The sequence below is a fragment of the Colias philodice genome, chromosome 30, assembly GCF_061535455.1.
Source record: "Colias philodice isolate Cphi_HAF_F1 chromosome 30, ilColPhil1 Martin Lab GWU primary, whole genome shotgun sequence".
Classification (NCBI taxonomy): Eukaryota; Metazoa; Arthropoda; class Insecta; order Lepidoptera; family Pieridae; genus Colias; species Colias philodice.
This window is the reverse complement of record NC_143115.1, coordinates 5,271,877-5,288,727: the sequence shown is the minus strand read 5'-3', so window position 1 is coordinate 5,288,727 and position 16,851 is coordinate 5,271,877. Positions and strand designations below refer to the sequence as shown.

At 34.5% G+C, this 16,851-nt stretch overlaps 1 protein-coding gene across 6 annotated transcripts in view; it reads right to left on the bottom strand.

Moving 5' to 3' along the window:
• The window catches only part of plx (PTB_TBC1D1_like and TBC domain-containing protein plx), a 61,093-nt gene that overhangs the window by 482 nt on the left and 43,760 nt on the right, over positions 1 to 16,851 (bottom strand). For all 6 annotated transcript variants that reach the window (XM_089713312.1, XM_089713313.1, XM_089713314.1 and 3 more), the window contains 17 exons: positions 16,204 to 16,402; positions 15,413 to 15,535; positions 14,614 to 14,729; positions 13,412 to 13,503; positions 12,645 to 12,780; positions 11,926 to 12,040; positions 11,212 to 11,299; positions 10,121 to 10,230; positions 9,647 to 9,778; positions 8,956 to 9,114; positions 8,002 to 8,163; positions 7,011 to 7,162; positions 5,701 to 5,799; positions 5,259 to 5,412; positions 4,444 to 4,613; positions 3,131 to 3,277; positions 7 to 2,677 (listed from right to left, as the gene is read on the bottom strand). In XM_089713312.1, coding sequence (XP_089569438.1) covers positions 1,781 to 2,677; positions 3,131 to 3,277; positions 4,444 to 4,613; positions 5,259 to 5,412; positions 5,701 to 5,799; positions 7,011 to 7,162; positions 8,002 to 8,163; positions 8,956 to 9,114; positions 9,647 to 9,778; positions 10,121 to 10,230; positions 11,212 to 11,299; positions 11,926 to 12,040; positions 12,645 to 12,780; positions 13,412 to 13,503; positions 14,614 to 14,729; positions 15,413 to 15,535; positions 16,204 to 16,402 — 3,051 coding nt within the window. In that variant the 3' untranslated portion in view covers positions 7 to 1,780. The remainder of the gene's footprint in view (positions 1 to 6; positions 2,678 to 3,130; positions 3,278 to 4,443; positions 4,614 to 5,258; positions 5,413 to 5,700; positions 5,800 to 7,010; positions 7,163 to 8,001; positions 8,164 to 8,955; positions 9,115 to 9,646; positions 9,779 to 10,120; positions 10,231 to 11,211; positions 11,300 to 11,925; positions 12,041 to 12,644; positions 12,781 to 13,411; positions 13,504 to 14,613; positions 14,730 to 15,412; positions 15,536 to 16,203; positions 16,403 to 16,851) is intronic.

Here is a 16,851-nt window from a genome sequence, read left to right as displayed (position 1 = left end):
TTTCACATATTTAAATTTATCAACTGACGGTCAACAATATTCTTTTCACATATTTTATTATTAAGTTCTGTGTTATACTTATTATTATCTATATAATATATTACCTATACTAAGCGGAACAAATGTGTTACTATTATATTTTTTATATATGTATAAATATTGAAATCTCTGAAAATACTGAATTAAAAATAAATAGGTTTGTTATATCGATAAAGTAAATCATAAAAATATATTTATTTTATAGTAAAACGAAAAAATATACATGTGGCAAGAAAGCCTTAAGTAAATCTCAAGTTACCTAACTCAAACATAAGTATCTTTTTTAAAGAAGTTTTTTTTATAATCATTAAGTCATTCACGTCTGTCTGTCAATTCTCGATAGATTCAAAAACTACTGCATTGATTTTGATTCTGTTTTTACTAGAGAGAAAGGTTTTAACAAATAATTTAAGATTTAGACAGCGCGTGGAATACTTAAGTATTTTTATGTTTTTAAGTAAATTAACTGAGTCTAAAATGATAGGATTTTGGTAGGAAGGTAAGTTCATTATTATAAGTATATCTGAGAGAAAATTTACGCAAAAACGCGGTTATTCAGTAGTCGGTAAAATTAATTGATTTCTTTTTATTTCTATTGTTTATTGTCATTAATAAGTAAGAAAAATATATGGTAACATACTTTAGTATTATATTATAAAAACAACTTGACTCACAATCACCTTTACTAAATACTAGCTTTCCGCCCGCGGCTTCGCTCGCGTTTTCAAAGGAAAACCCGCACAGTTCCCGTTCCCGTGGGATTTCCGGGATAAAATTTATCCTATGTGCTAATCCAAGTTACCCTCTATATGTGTGCTAAATTTCATTGTAATCGGTTCAGTAGAATTTGCGTGAAAGAGTTACAAACACACACACATCCTCACAAACTTTCGCATTTATAATTAATTGTATTAGTAGGAAGGATAGGATAGGATTGAAAATTGCGTTGTATAAAACATTCATTAAAATTAACACCTTATTTCGTGGCAGTAATGTTCAAAGTCTATTGTATCGCTCATTAGATAACTCTGCCTATTCAATGCATGGGCAGAGTTTTGCTTTGGACAATTTTTAAACGTAATTGTGAATCTAGTTGTTTATTGTACTATTTAAAAGTAAATTTTAAGGTTTTTGTAATACTATTTTTAATGAATCTCTAAAGGGAATCGAATTTAGGACCTTTCGTTTAAAATCTGAAGGTAATTATTGTACTAAATAGGTACATTTTCCTACATTTTCAGTAACAGTGACACATTATACATTTAGAAATTAGAGATTTTAATGGATTTAAAACATGGTCACGGTCACTCCCTATGACCACGCTCGCTGTAGTGTGCAAAACGTCGAGTAACTAATAAATCGCGTTTAAAATCCGTTAAAATATTTATTTTCTAATCAGTGAGAAAAATAAAAAAAGATTACCTAAAGTACAATAATGTGGTGCTAATTTTTATAATTTGTCATTAAATTAAAAATCTACAGTGAATTAGTTTTACATACGAATATTTATCACGATTTTATATGAACACTTTCGATTGCGTTTATAAACTCTGAAAATGTCACTACTCCTATATTTAGGCATTTTTTATCTTTTTTTATTTACTTACTTCTAGGCGTGTTGAGAGTAAAATTTCAAGGTCGCGTCATGGCAATACCGTCACGTCATGGAGTAAAGCGACGATTTTGGTATCTTTGAATCTTGCCAAAGAATTTTCACTTCTGACACGTGTGTTTTTTTATCCTAATGGTGCCTTATCGGTCGTATTTGTTTCAACTTAGTGGATTGCCCGTCAAATTTCACATCTATATCACTGCAGCAGTCACTCAACGGATGCGAAATAATTGATGCGGTTTCCTCTTTCCGATCATTCAATTCTTTATCTGGAGTCAACGGTGTGACAAAACCGCTATCACTTTTACCATGAAAGTTTAGCGACATGCTCTTTTTGCTCTGAAACTCGTTTAAATCGCGTTTTAAATCCGTTTTTAAGTCAAAAATGTCGGAAGATTGGTCTGACGTGTTTTCAGAATCGTTGTTTTCCAATTTACGCAGGTTTTCATCAAAATCATGTTTTAATTGTTGTTCGTAAAGTCTCTCTTGATTTATTTGTTCCTGTGTGTTGAATAAATTGTTATTTCTTTTGCCTATATCTGTAAGACTGTGCTTTCTCGTCCCTTCAATCCTTTTCGGACCATCTATTAGAGAATATTTTCTAGTTTCTGAATCTTTTTCTTGTAAAACTTGTAGTGGAAAAGGTCTATTCGCTATTAGACCAGAATGTACAGATTGCGATTTCTTCATCATAAAATGTTTCCTGTCTTCGTTCATTTTATTCATTGCATTAATGATATCTTCTTTTGAAGTTTTCGCGAATAGATTTGGCGCGCTTTTCTGTTTCGAATACTTTTCCTTTTCCTCGTCTTCGTCGTTTCCGGCGAATTTCGTCAAGGAACTTATTTTTGAACTGAACGATAGTTTTTTCGTGTAGTTTTGCGCGATTTTCTTTATTTCTATGGGCACGTCGTTCTTGTTGGTTATGTATCGGCTGAGAATGGTTAGGTGTTGTTCCATCAGTTTGTTTTGTAATTCTAAGCGAGATTGGCTCTTTTGGTAGTTTGTGAGCGCTTCCATGGCCGACTGGAAAAGAGAGTGTTGTTATTAGATAACATATTAAATAGGCAAATCATCAGCACAAGAATGTGCTAGTTATGTCTGGAATGATGAGCATCCTTGATGAAGTAAAAAAGTTTGTGTGTCTGTCACCAAAAATCTAGTGAACTACTAAAAGGTAAATAACTTTTTGCTACTACATATTACTATTTTTGTCTTTGTATTAAATTATTAAGATTTGTATTTTATTTACATATGGTGGTTCCGTACTCCTGAAAAATGTGTGTGTGTGATCTAAAGCCCTCTGTCAACTAAAAAAATTGTGTGTATGTGTGTTTGTTCTAACCCCCGTAACCCATACTAACGTCCAATCCTGTACGTGATCTAAAGCCCATAAATACTAAAATGTGTGTGTATGCTCTAACCCCCGTAACCCCTAAAATATGTGTGTGTGTGTGTACCCCCGTAACCCATACTCACGTCCAACTCGGTTGCCATCCTGGTAACATCGGTCCCGAGTACTCTATTCTGTTCCGTGAGTGTTGCCAGTCGCGGCATTTCTTCTCTCAGGACGCTGTACTCTACTGAGTACTCTACGAGTTGCCGGGATATGTCTAGTTTGTAGACCTGTCAAAGTAGATAGATAAATAAAATAAATAAATATTAAAGGACATTATTACACAAATCGACCTAGTCCCACAGTAAGCTCAATTAAGGCTTGTGTTGTGGGTACTAGACGACGATAAATATAATATTTAATAAATACATATACAGGGTGTCCCACTGTTGGTATACTAAGCTCAAAGGAGGTTATAGTTTTGCATACACTGAGTACGTAAAAAATATTTATAAAATTCCAGACGCAGTTTTTTTTCAAATAGATGAATTCTAAAACTTTATGTGTACACCCCTAAAAAGCTACCCGCCCAACTTTGACACCAGCACGTGACCTATCGTTTAAGATTATGTTTTCATAGACAAAATGCTCACATTAGCGAAGTGGTATATGCCGGCTGCGCGAAGCTAGAGAAGAAAACATGGATTATCAGGAAAAAATGAGCCAAAAATTTTTGATGTTATTTTGTTGCTTAAGTATTTTTTACGTGATCAGTGTATGCAAAACTACAAATCCCTTCGCGCTTAGTATACCAATAGTGGGACACCCTGTATAGATAACACCCAGACCCAAGAACAAATAATTGAGTTCATCACACAAATATTTGCCCTGACCGGGGATCGAACCCGGGACCGTCGGCTCAGTAGGTAGTTACTTTACCACTGCGCCAACCGCGTCGTCTAGATAGATAGTTCTGTATCGATGCGTTTTTTTAATGTGTGCACGTAAACTATATTACTTAATAATATTATAAAGCTGAAGAGTTTGAACGCGCTAATCTCAGAAACTGCTGGACCGATTTGAAAAATTCTTTCGGTGTTAGATAAGCCATTCATCGAGGAAGGCTATAGGCTATATATCATCACGCTAAGACCAACAGGAGCGGAGCCACGCGGGTAAAACCGCGGGACACAGCTAGTTATAGATAAGTGTGGTAAATTATTGATTTAAGATAAGATTGTAGTCGCTACATTACAAGTATGTGCATGTGTGTGTTTAATTTTCTGTGTATTTGTATTTGTGTGTTACTTGCTTTACGTGCGTGGATGATTGTGTTTGTATCCTCCATGTGTATGTGTGTGTCAGTTAGTTTGTGTGCTTGTGTGTGTGTAATTTTGAATGTGTTTGTGTGCATGTGATTGTGTTTCTTACTATACATGTGTGTGTATATACTCACAATACTCATAACTCGCTCATACACGTTTCTATCAATATCCGGCAGCTTATGTTTCAGATACTCAGCAGCTTCCTCACAACTTTCGCACATCATCAGTCCGTCCTTGTGTACCGTGAGCAGTGCGAGCGAGATGGAAAACACTATGTCGAGTGACTCCGCGAATATTAGATCTGTGGGGGGTAATTGTAAAAAAGTCATTTATCATCGCATTTGAGTGCTACAAAATATTATTATATTATTTATATTAAATTTAGGACACAATATTGTAATTATCGATATGGGGAGTAGAGAGACTTATGTAACAAAAATACAAAAAATTTATTGTTCTAGGCCATAAAGTTTTTGTTTTATACTTTATTTAAAAAAATTGATAAAAATATCATTCACGCTAAATATGAACTATTACCATTTCTGTTTTTAATTTTATTGTTCAAGGTAGTTAAGAATACATAAGTCTTCCTAATTAAAATGATACTTAAGCATAATTAACAACAACAAGAAAATTAGACTAAAAAATATGTAAAAATTTTACGTTTTAAAGTTTACGGACTGAAGCTTAAACAAAGCTGATTTAAAAAAAAATGAATGGTCCAGGACAATAAATACATATTAGTATTTTTGTCAGATAATAAGTCTCGCCACCCCCCATAACCTGTTGGTCCACTATTTACGGGACACTCTGTATATTAATATTATAAAGTTTGTTTGTTTTAAGGCGCTAATCTCAGGAACTTTTGGTCCGATCCGAAAAATTATTTCGGTGTTAGATAGCACTGCCATCAGTCAGTCAGTCAGTCAGTCAGTCAGCCACTTACCAAACACGCGCACCACAAAGCCCAATGGGAACTGGCTGGTAAATAACGTGAGCATCCACGGGGCAGCGTATAGCGCAGGCGGGACGTCCAACAGGTCCAGGTGAGCTTGGAGGTCCGGGAGGTGGTCCCGAAGTAAACGGGATAGTTGGTACAGCTGGAGTAAAATAAAAAAATTGGTTGTCTGTAAAGTCGGTTTACTGACGATAGTTGAACGTGACAACGTCCGATTGTGCTTCTTTGTCGCTCGTTCCGCGCTCTCGCTTGCACTTCAAGCCTTACATGGAACGCCTCAGAGCGAGGTAACGCCGCACGAGTCATGTTTTTTCGTGCGTGCAGCCGGCTCTATCGAATTATAAGACGTTGTCACGTCAATAAATATTTCAGGACAATTTTCACAAACAATTTTAACAAAACAGCGAAAGCGAAATAAATAAATAATTACCTGAACTTGCAAAGCGCTCATATCTGGTAAATATTGGTTTCTCAATCCTCGTCGGAACATCAAGTGACGGAGGAGCATGAAGGCCTCGGCTTCTTCCATCTGTAATTATTTTCATTTTTATCAATAACTAGCGGTCCGCCCCGGCTTCGCCCGTGGTACATGTTTACGTTTTCTCTACATAAAAACCATCCTCGTACTTCAAGGAATATAATAAAAAAGAATTATCGAAATCGGTACAGCCGTTCTCGAGTTATGCGCTTACCAACACATTTTGCGATTCATTTTTATATATAAGAAAGACTAGCTGTGCCTCGCGGTTGCACCCGCATTACTCCGCTCCTGTTGGTCTTAGCATGATGATATATAGCCTATATTACTCGTGGATAATGTAGCTTTCGAAAGGTGAAAGAATTTTTAAAATCGGTCCAGTAGTTTATGAGCCTATTCATTACAATTAAACAAACAAAGTTCTTTATAATATTAATGTAGATAAGAGCGTGTGTACGCAGCACACGTGTCAAGTGAAACTTATTTGACAAGATTTAAAGATACCAAAATCGTCGCTTTACTACATGACGTGACGGTATTGCCATTCACTTTAATATATAATTGGAAATTAACTTAGTGATGATGACCATTCTTGCGATGTTAATGGTGATGATGATTAATTTATTTGTTCATTGGTTTAGCAATATTTGTTTTCATTTATTTATTGAAGTGAAACTTCTTTATCGGGGTTGGAAAAAAATTTAGTGTAACATTTTTTCGTTAAGCGTGACATTTTTTCGTTACGCGTGATATTTTTCCGTTACGCGCTATCTTTTTCTTATCCCTACCACGCGTGATTCGACGTATTTCTGTAAAGTTGCACAGAGTAAATTATTTTTTGAAAAATAAGGTCATTTAAAGAAGTTTCACTTCTTACGTGTGTACACTAGTACACGCACACATTTTTTATTATTACAGTGATGGTGACGATGTTGGTGATGCTTATGACATTTATGATGAACTAGCTTTCCACCCGCAGCTTCGCCCGCGCAGTCAAAGAAAAACCCGCATAGTTCCCGTTCCCGTGGGATTTCCGGGATAAAACCTATCCTATGTCCTTTCTCGGGTATCAAAATATCTCTATACCAAATTTCATGCAAATTGGTTCAATAGTTAAGGCGTGATTGAGTAACAGACAGACAGAGTTACTTTCGCATTTATAATATTAAGTATGGATTACAGTGATGGTGACGATGATGGTGCAGATGACATTTATGATGAATTTTATGATGATGATGAATATGATGATAAAACAAACTTACATGTAACAACAGTACACCAGCAACGAAGCTAAGGCCCTGGCAATATCCAACTTCAGGGTCCAATAACGAATAGGCCTTCAGAATGTTGTATAGGGCCAATTGACCGGGCCCTAGCGCGGATGCAAAATAAGAGTGTTTTGGGAAGGTACGACCTGAAATTGATAAAATGGATACTAAAGATAATGTTTCTGCAAATTAAAATATAGGTTAAAAATTGGTTGTCTGTAAAGTCGGTTTACTGACGATAGTTGAACGTGACAACGTCCGATTGTGCTTCTTTGTCGCTCGTTCCGCGCTCTCGCTCGCACTTCAAGCCTTACATGGAACGCCTCAGAGCGAGGTAACGCCGCATGACTCATGTTTTTTCGTGCGTGCAGCCGGCGCTATCGAATTATAAGACGTTGTCACGTCAAAATGGAAAGTGCAAAAAGATTTGGATAATAACGTGTACGACGGAAAATATTTATTATTTTGTTTGTTTTTGACAGTTCTCGTTAGGAAAATGAGGAAAATTACATGAAAGAATTAATTATAAGATTGTCATCGGTACTATAGAAGTGAGTAAAGTAACTCAAACTCAAGATACAATTTTTATTTTAAAAAATTTCTGTTTTTATTTGTCATAGCCTGATGTAATAAAAAAAAGACGTGTGTCACTCGGGGACTGCCGCGGTAAAACTATTGCATGCTATGGCTTCAAGCCACACCTCCGCGCCCGTCCCCGTGGGGAGCGTGAGGTTTTTCGTTACGGAATTTCTCGATTCGGTACCCGCGCTCAAGGCCCGCGATAGAAGCTATGCAATAGCTTAAAAATTCTATTCAACTGTTTATTTTTCTGTTTTACGTGTATTTTAAATTTTTGTGTGTTGTTTGTGTGTTGCAATATATGTATAAATTATTGTCTTTTGTTTTTTGTCTGTTGTGTTACTGTCTACCTCTTTGCTTCATGTTATATGTATCACAAATCTTGTGTGTTTGTGTTGTTACTCACCCAAATCAATCAAAATAGCGTGTTGGTGTTTAGTCAGTCCAGACAATAATTTCCTATATGGGGCCGCATAATTCGGCCATTTTGCGTCAGGTGGAGGCATCCGAAGACACGCCTGTTCCGCGAGGAAATACCATACTTCACCGCGAAGGTTTCGGGGTACACCTGGGTATACAATAGTATATATTTATATTTCAACCTTTTCATTTTCCTATATCCCAAGGTTGCCTGGAAGAAATCGCTTCAAAGCGATAAGGCCGCCAATTTGTACGGTGTAGATTCCTTCTGTATGAAATTGTATTTTATATCTGTGCATTGAACAATTAAGTGTTTTATTATTATTATTATATAAGGACTAGTACTGCTCGTAATAAATAATAATAATTTCAGGAAAACACACAAGGCACGATCTGATCCCATACTAAGCTTTTGCTTGTGTTATGGAAATCAGATGGCTGATAAATATACATATTATATAATTTTAAATAAATACTTATATAGATAATTAATACCCAGACGCAGAGAAAACTCTTGAAATTCATCATACAAATATTTGTAAAATTTCAATTTCAAATTGTATCAAATTTTATTATTTATTATTGGTCCAATTAATTTAATTTATTTTATTTTATCGATTTTAATGTTTTATATGTAGAAATTTCGCAATTTAATTTTTGAAGTGAAACTTCTTTATCGGGGTTGGAGAAAAATTTAGTGTAACATTTTTGCGTTACGCCGTACGCGTGACATTTTTGCGTTACGCCGTACGCGTGACATTTTTGCGTTACGCCATACTCGTGACATTTTTAAGGTCATAAAGAAGTTTCACTTCTTACGTGTGTACTCTAGTACACGCATACATTTTTTTTTATTTGAAGTTGAATGTTCTTGTATGGGAAATACTCCTGAAATAAATCAATTTTTTTTTATTTTTTATTTGTTTATAAACACACTCACCCTGTCTCACAGCCTCCACAAGCATGCGGCGGTCCACACGAGACCTCTGTGTCGGGTCCCGTGAGAGCAGATCGTCCCATATTAGAGAACCCGTCTCATTTGCCGATAGGTCACTGTATTCTAGCTTTATTCGACGCATGGTAGAGGATTCTACGCTTTCTGGTTGAGAAATAAAATAATCTAGTTGATAAATCGATGAAAATAGATAAATAGATTGTGGGCAGAGCTAAATAGTAATACTTCATGAATGATGAACAAGAACATGAACTTATATAATATAGATAATCGGGTAAATAATTACATAGATAAATACACAGACATATAAACAGACTAGCGGTCCGCCCCGGCTTCGCCCGTGGTACCTACATGTTTAAACTATCCTATCTCTCAAGTTGGATCGAACTGCACATGGTGTCTGAATTTTATTATAATCGGTTTAGTGGTTTAGGAATCCATTGAGGACAAACATTGTGACACGAGATTTATATATACTTAATATATATAAATCTCGTGTGAGTATGATTAAAATATATGATTGGTCTGGTTTATAAACAGTCTGGTCTGATAAAATATAATTATAATTATATCTATCTGATTTGATAGGGTCTGGTCTAGTCAGAATTTATTTATTTGGTCTGATTAAGTCTGATGAATTCCGTCTCCATATTTACCTACATACTAAAATACATACCTTTAATTCTATTATTTTCTTTCTCCATCCTAACCAGCAAAAGGGTCTGGTCGATAGCCATTTTCCATAACTGTCGCAACTGCTCCTTAGTTCGTTTGCCAGACGGTTTATTTTGGTTTGATGAAGCATCACCTGAAATATAATAAATCGTATTTTATGTTCTGGTAGATAATTCTATCATTTCGATAATCTTTATTTAAGTGTTTATTTTTTTTTGAAATTGCGATTGTGTAAAAATATCTGTTCGTAAACACAAAAATGTTTTTAGATTTCGATAAAACTTTTGGAAATTACTAACTGATAGACATTGGCTTGTCTTCGTGCAATTACAAATCGAAAATAATTCTTACAGAATCTCTGTAAGCCACAAGGAATAAAAATTATGCAAAATTGCCATTTCTAAAGTTTTTCATTGATCTTTTCATTATTATTGTCTTATAATTAATAAGTACTTCAAAATATAATTATGTATACCTTCATGAACCTCCGGATTAATAACTTTCTCATAAATCGCCTGTCTCCAAGTCGTATCTGTTTCATTCGCTTCAGAGGGTTGAGGTCGAGAGTCGCTTACTTTAAGGAATCTGTAAATGGTCGTAATTATTTGTTTCATATTATTGAATAAAAAAAATTTGTGCGTGTACTAGTGTACACACGTAAGAAGTGAAACTTCTTAATGACTTTATTTTGCAAAACATAATTTACTATATGCAACTTTACAGAAATACGTCGAATCACGCGTGGTAGGGATAAGAAAAAGATGGCGCGTAACGGAAAAATGTCACGCGTAACGAAAAAATGTTACACTAAATTTTTTTCCAACCCCGATAAAGAAGTTTCACTTCAAAAAATTACCTATCCTTATTCAATTAACACTATGATTATTTAGAATTTAAATGCAAATAAGTTTTGTTTGCTGTAAATTTTTAAACTACGTACGACTTCAAAATTACTCCAACCGTCTGAGAGAATAACCAGAACAAATATACAGGCACAAGTTAATATCTTGTTATTTAATATCACTACATATCACTACATAGTATAAAACAAAGTCGATTTGTCTGTCCCTATGTCCCTATGTATGCTTAAATCTTTAAAACTACGCAACGGATTTTGATGCTGTTTTTTGTAATAGATAGAGTGATTCAAGAGGAAGGTTTTAGTACATATATAATTTATTAGGTTTTAGACAAAGCGGGCGAAGCCGCGGGCGGAAAGCTAGTATCAGTTATAACTAAAATAGTGTATGAGAATATAATATGTCAAAAAATGTTAAATAAACTATGAAAGACTTTACTATTGTTTTACATGCCCATTACAGAAAGATTTAAGTGTTAAAATCTATTCAGTACGTTGGTTAAAACCTATATTGACTGAATGTCTGCTCTTTAAATCAGGCAATAAGGTTATTGACTAAGGGTGTCGGTCAATAACCTTATTAACTGATTTTCTCAGATAAAATCAGTCAATAAGGATATTGACCGACACCCTTAGTCAATAACCTTAATAACCGTCAATAAGGATATTAACTGGTTCAGGGTTTTGACTGTAACATAGATACTTACATATCCATCATTGGGGAATTGACGGTAGGCGTGTTTTCTTTGGAATCCGTTTGGTCTTCTATTGGAGGCGTTTTTGGTGTTGATTGTTCTGAAAGAGAACATAAAATATTTAATAATATCTAGTATGATATCTCATTTTATAGGAATAACATCAATATTTTATCAAGTGAAACTTCTTTAGGTAAAATTTCAAGGTCACGACAATACTGTCACGTCATGGAGTAAAGCGATTTTGTGATCGATCGGCAAGACTTTGCCAAAGAAGTTTCACTTCTGACATGTGTGCTCGGCTAACACGCTCTTTTTATAGGGACAAGTAGGTGATCAGCCTTCTGTGTCCTGCCAGACCGAGATAGTTTTTTCTTTATCTCCACCGGGAATCGAACCCAATACCTCATGTGTTAGCCACTGTACCATGGAGGCGGTCAATATTTTATATTATATCTATACTAATATTATAAAACTGAAGAGTTAGTTTGCTTGTTTGTTTGAACGCGCTAATCTCAGGAACTACTGGTCCAATTTGAAAAATTCTTTCTGTGTTAGATAGCCCATTTATCGAGGAAGGCTATAGGCTATATATCATCACGCTACGACCAACAGGAGCGGAGCCACGCGGGTGAAACCGCGAAGCGCAGCTAGTATTATTATATATACGATAAATATTTTAATGGTATAAAAACTAAACATATAAAAATGAAATGTAAAACTCACCATTCATAACAGCAGGTGATAACGACTTATACCGCACAGTGTCTGGTGATAACAGTTCAGTGTTCGGTTCTGGTGATGTTTCCAAGTTTAGTGGTGGTGGTTTTGGTGATGGCTCCTGGAAGTTATTGATAATTTTATTTCAGTGATGATTTAATATACTGACAGTTTCATCCGGAAAATGAAATATTTCTATAGAATATGCGTTATTTTGGTACATAAGTTACATCATGGTTAAGTATCATCAACATTGATTCAGTGGATTTCGAATGTAAGAGAAATAAACACAAATCCAGCCTTTTATATTTTATGATAGACGCAAGTTAGTGATGTAAATTTTCGTTTTAATAATGGCTGCGTGTATCTTGTTGTTGTTAATTTAGTATACAGAGAGATTTTAGTTGTATTGTAGCATGGACCAATATACTCACTCACTTGAATATATTGGGTCCATGATTGTAGTTAGTAATATTCTATAAATTCTATTTCACAACCTAGAATGTTCGTTTTCGAACAAAAATATTCTCACTCCATATGCATCATACAAAATTCCATCTAAATCGGTTCATTCGTTTTTGAATATTCGATACAATAAACTTATAGTTTCAGCAGATTCTCCCACAAAGCATATAACAATAAAGTAAAGACAAACGCAACATAATATCTGCTATCACACCGTTCAAAAAGTTCCATCGTAATCTGTCCATCCATTTCTGACATACCTTCTTCAAACTAGGGGAAAGTCCATCTTCCTTACTCTGCTTTCGTTTCAACAAGTGATCGAAGCCACTTGATAATGACCTTTTTGCTTTCATAAATATTGTACTACCGCCTAAATATTGGTTGAGGAATTCTGACCTGAAAGATAATAATTAGGGAAATAAGTAATTTTGGGTGGTGGAAATCGCTTTTACAGTCATAAGATCGCCTTTTGTATACGAAATAATTTTATAAGCACAATTTAGCATTCATATTTATGAGGAATGTATTCAATTTTTAACCCAATACTAAATAGAATAAATAACATAGTTACATATTTTAAATAGTATTTATTCATACTACTTAAGTAGACAAAAGGTTTAAAATTATTCGCTTTGAACATAATTCGGTTTAAAACGTCTGGTTGTTATTTATGGCAGAAAAAGCAAAATTTAAATAATGAAAACCGGTCTACGGTTGACGGTGAAATCATTATACATAATTAAATGAGAGTTCAAATTTGTTGAGTTTGTTTTAGAGTTGAAATTGGTTGCTATCCTAGCTGTACATACTAGCTTTCCGCCTACGGCTTCGCCTGCTTTGTCTAAAACCTAATAAATTATATACTAAAACCTTCCTCTTGAATCACTCTATCTATTAAAAAAACCGCATTAAAATCCGTTGCGTAGTTTTAAATATCTAAGCATACAAAGGAACATAGGGACATAGGTACAGAGAAAGCGACTTTGTTTTATACTATGTAGTGAAGTAAGTAAGTAAGTATGGTTACCTATTTTCAGCGGTGTCATGTACGTGCCGTTGTTGTTTCGCTTCGCAATGTGCTCGCAGAAGCATCATTAGAAACGCGTTGTGTTCGCTCACCTGTAAAGAAAGATAGATAAATTTACCAAAATGAGGTGTAACGATGATTTTTATGGAAGTGAAACTTCTTTATCGGGGTTGGAAAAAAATTTAGTGTAACATTTTTTCGTTACGCGTGACATTTTTCCGTTACGCGCCATCTTTTTCGTATTCCTACCACGCGTGATTCGACGTATTTCTGTAAAGTTGCATATAGTATTTTTTTTTTGCAAAATAAGGTCATAAAGAAGTTTCACTTATTACGTATGTACACTAGTACACGCACACATTTTTTTTACAATGTGTGAATTTAAACGTCACAACATTGAGAATTATTATTTTCTTGTTATGTGGTGTCTTTTTTATTTTATTGTGTACATAATTTTACCAAATTATCTGGTATACATTGGTTGCTTGTAAGAAATTGCGTGTGATCTGTTTTTTTTTTTTATTTGTATGCAATAAATAAATAATTTAACATCAGATAGTTATAAAAATAAAGGATGAGATGTGTTAAAATAGCAACTGGTAAAAACAGTAATATGATGTTTATTTGTCGGTGTGCTTTTTACGATTTATTATCAAAAGCTTCTTGATCATTTTTAATACATTTGTACCGTGAGAAAATCACATCTATACTGAGTAACATTTTTTATAACTATATTAATATTCTAATTATTCTAATATACAGGGTGTCCCAGAAGTCGACGTCAAGCCGAAATTTTCCGAAAGGTTATCAGTTATCAGAAAAATTGCAACGGTATAAAATGATATTTTTCTACAAATTGGAGTGATCGGCACAGGTTTTAGGATCACAGGTTACATAAAGCACTATTCGGGATGACGTAAGAGAAAAAAAATTGGCAAAAAGTAAATGTTTGTAACAACAGGAATGAAAAAACTGTCACATGGTGTATATTTTCTGGAATTCAATAAAAAAACCCATAACTTCAAGAATACATGACTTAAATTTTTTATTCAATTTTTCTGATAACTGGTGTGGCATTACCTTTCAGAAAATTTCGGCTTGACGTCGACTTCTGGGACACCCTGTATAATCTGCAGCAATTTTTTCACGGATGAAATCAAAACACACAGCTAGTATACATAAATAAATAAGGTTTTACTCACTTCAAACATATGGTTAGTCCCACCCTGGTACTTTGTGATGATAGTGTCTTGTTCATCTTCAGGCAAACTTTCTATCCGACGCAGTATAAAAGCATGGGTTTTCTTGTCATTCATACCTGGAAAGTTATGTAATAATTAATTAATACAGTGAAAGTAGTTTTATTTATTTATTTATAAATACTGTTATAAGGTAAATAACTACGTCTATAAAATTATTAGAAAGAGAAAAGATATACGTATACGTTTACTATAAAATATAATCTTATATATAAAATTCTCGTGTCACAATGTTAGTCTGCATACTCCTCCGAAACGGGTGGACCGATTCTCATGAAATTTTCTGTGCATATCGGGTAAGTCTGAGAATCGGCCAACATCTATTTTTCATATGACCGCTAGTTATATATAATATTGAATATTGCCAGACCCTTTTCGTCAACTAAAACTTGTAGCAGACCAAACAGACTTATAGCGTCTAACTAGCGCCTGATTGTACATTTAGACACGTTTTTTTAATATTTAACGGCACAACCCACACAACATTAAATGTATAATCAATTTTAATGTTTTTACATTTTTTCTTATTTTTTATTATTATTTGTTGTAGGTGTGTTATTCCTGTTTTTGAAGTGAAATTTCATTAGGCGCATTGGGAGTAAAATAACAAGGTCTCGTCATGGCATTACCGTCACGTCATGGAGTAAGGCGACGAATTTGGTATCTTTGAATCTTCACACACGATCTGTTTCTTCTTTATAAATGTTTTTTTGCCCCATGCCCCATACCCCAAGCTACTAACCTTCAACATCATGACATAATCTGTGGTACCACAACATAGGGCAATGTTCGCATGTCATATTCGGTGATTTTTCCCTTGATTTCTTGAGTAACTCCGCGTGTGCAACGAATGCTTGTTTTATAGCTGAAAATTTTATAAAATATGTATTAAATATAGAATACTCATTTAAACATTTCTCTGAATTGGTTAGATTTTTAGCATTTGAAAATATTTTTAAAGATGGTATAAATATTAATTATAGGTTTGTGAATAGTGAAATCCCTGAAAAACGTGAAAAATGACGGTAGTTGTTGCATATAGACTGCATTATATAAGTATAGTATCATACCTCTATAATGTGTAGTTAAATAAATTTAAATGCCGGCAAACTCAGAAACCAACTACTCTTAAGACATGTTTTTTCTTACATTTGTTTAACTTATTTAACAATAATTTTTATTCTAATAACGTAGTGAATTAACTAACTACCTTCACTTTTTCGATGTTTTTTCCAATAGTTTCTATTGTCGCATTTTCCAATTGACCTACGCGCTATTAAGATTACATTTTTTCCTTTTTCCATACTACCCACTCTTTTCTCGATGTTTATTCTTACATTTTCCAAACTACCTTTCAACTGCGTAATATTTAGACACAAACTACACATTTTAACAATTTTCCATACTACCCACATTTTAAAAATGTTCCAAACTACCCACATTTTATAAATTTTCCAAACTACCCACATTTTAAAAATTTTCCAAACTACCCTCATTTTCCCATTTCCCATTTCCCCATTCCCCACTACCCACCGCTAACCAGCTCCACAGCGACCTCCCCACTCTCACACTTGAACACATAACACGCGTACGCAGCTCGCTCCCGGCACACGAAGCCCAAGTGCTGTGTGTTAGATCTCCCCAGAGCAACACTAGCGACATCCGTGAGAGCACGGTGTAAGAGGATTTGTTTGCGATCAGGGCTTATTAAGCGTAGTTCTGATCTACCCACCTGGAGAAAATAAATATTTTTTTATTTTATACCAATATAATAAAAAGAGTTTGTTTGAACACGCTAATCTCAGGAACTACGATTTAAAAAAAGACGGGTTGCACTCCGGGAGTGCCGGCAGAAGTGAAAACTTGATTATTAACGTTCAGCATGTTTGATATTTTGGAATGGTATCCGTCTTACGCTTTTTCAATCAGGTCACGTGTCTTGACGCGAGTTTAAGATTTTATGCCCATTACAGAAAATGTGCTCAACGCCGCTAAAGAAGTTTTCACTTCAAAAATTAAAAAAAATTAAAGAAGGAGAAATAAATGTTCAAATCTATACTAATACTAGCGGTCCGCCCCGGCTTCGCCCGTGGTACATATCAAAAATAGATGTTGGCCGATTCTCAGACTTACCCGATATGCACAGAAAATTTCATGAGAATCGGTCCACCCGTTTCGGAG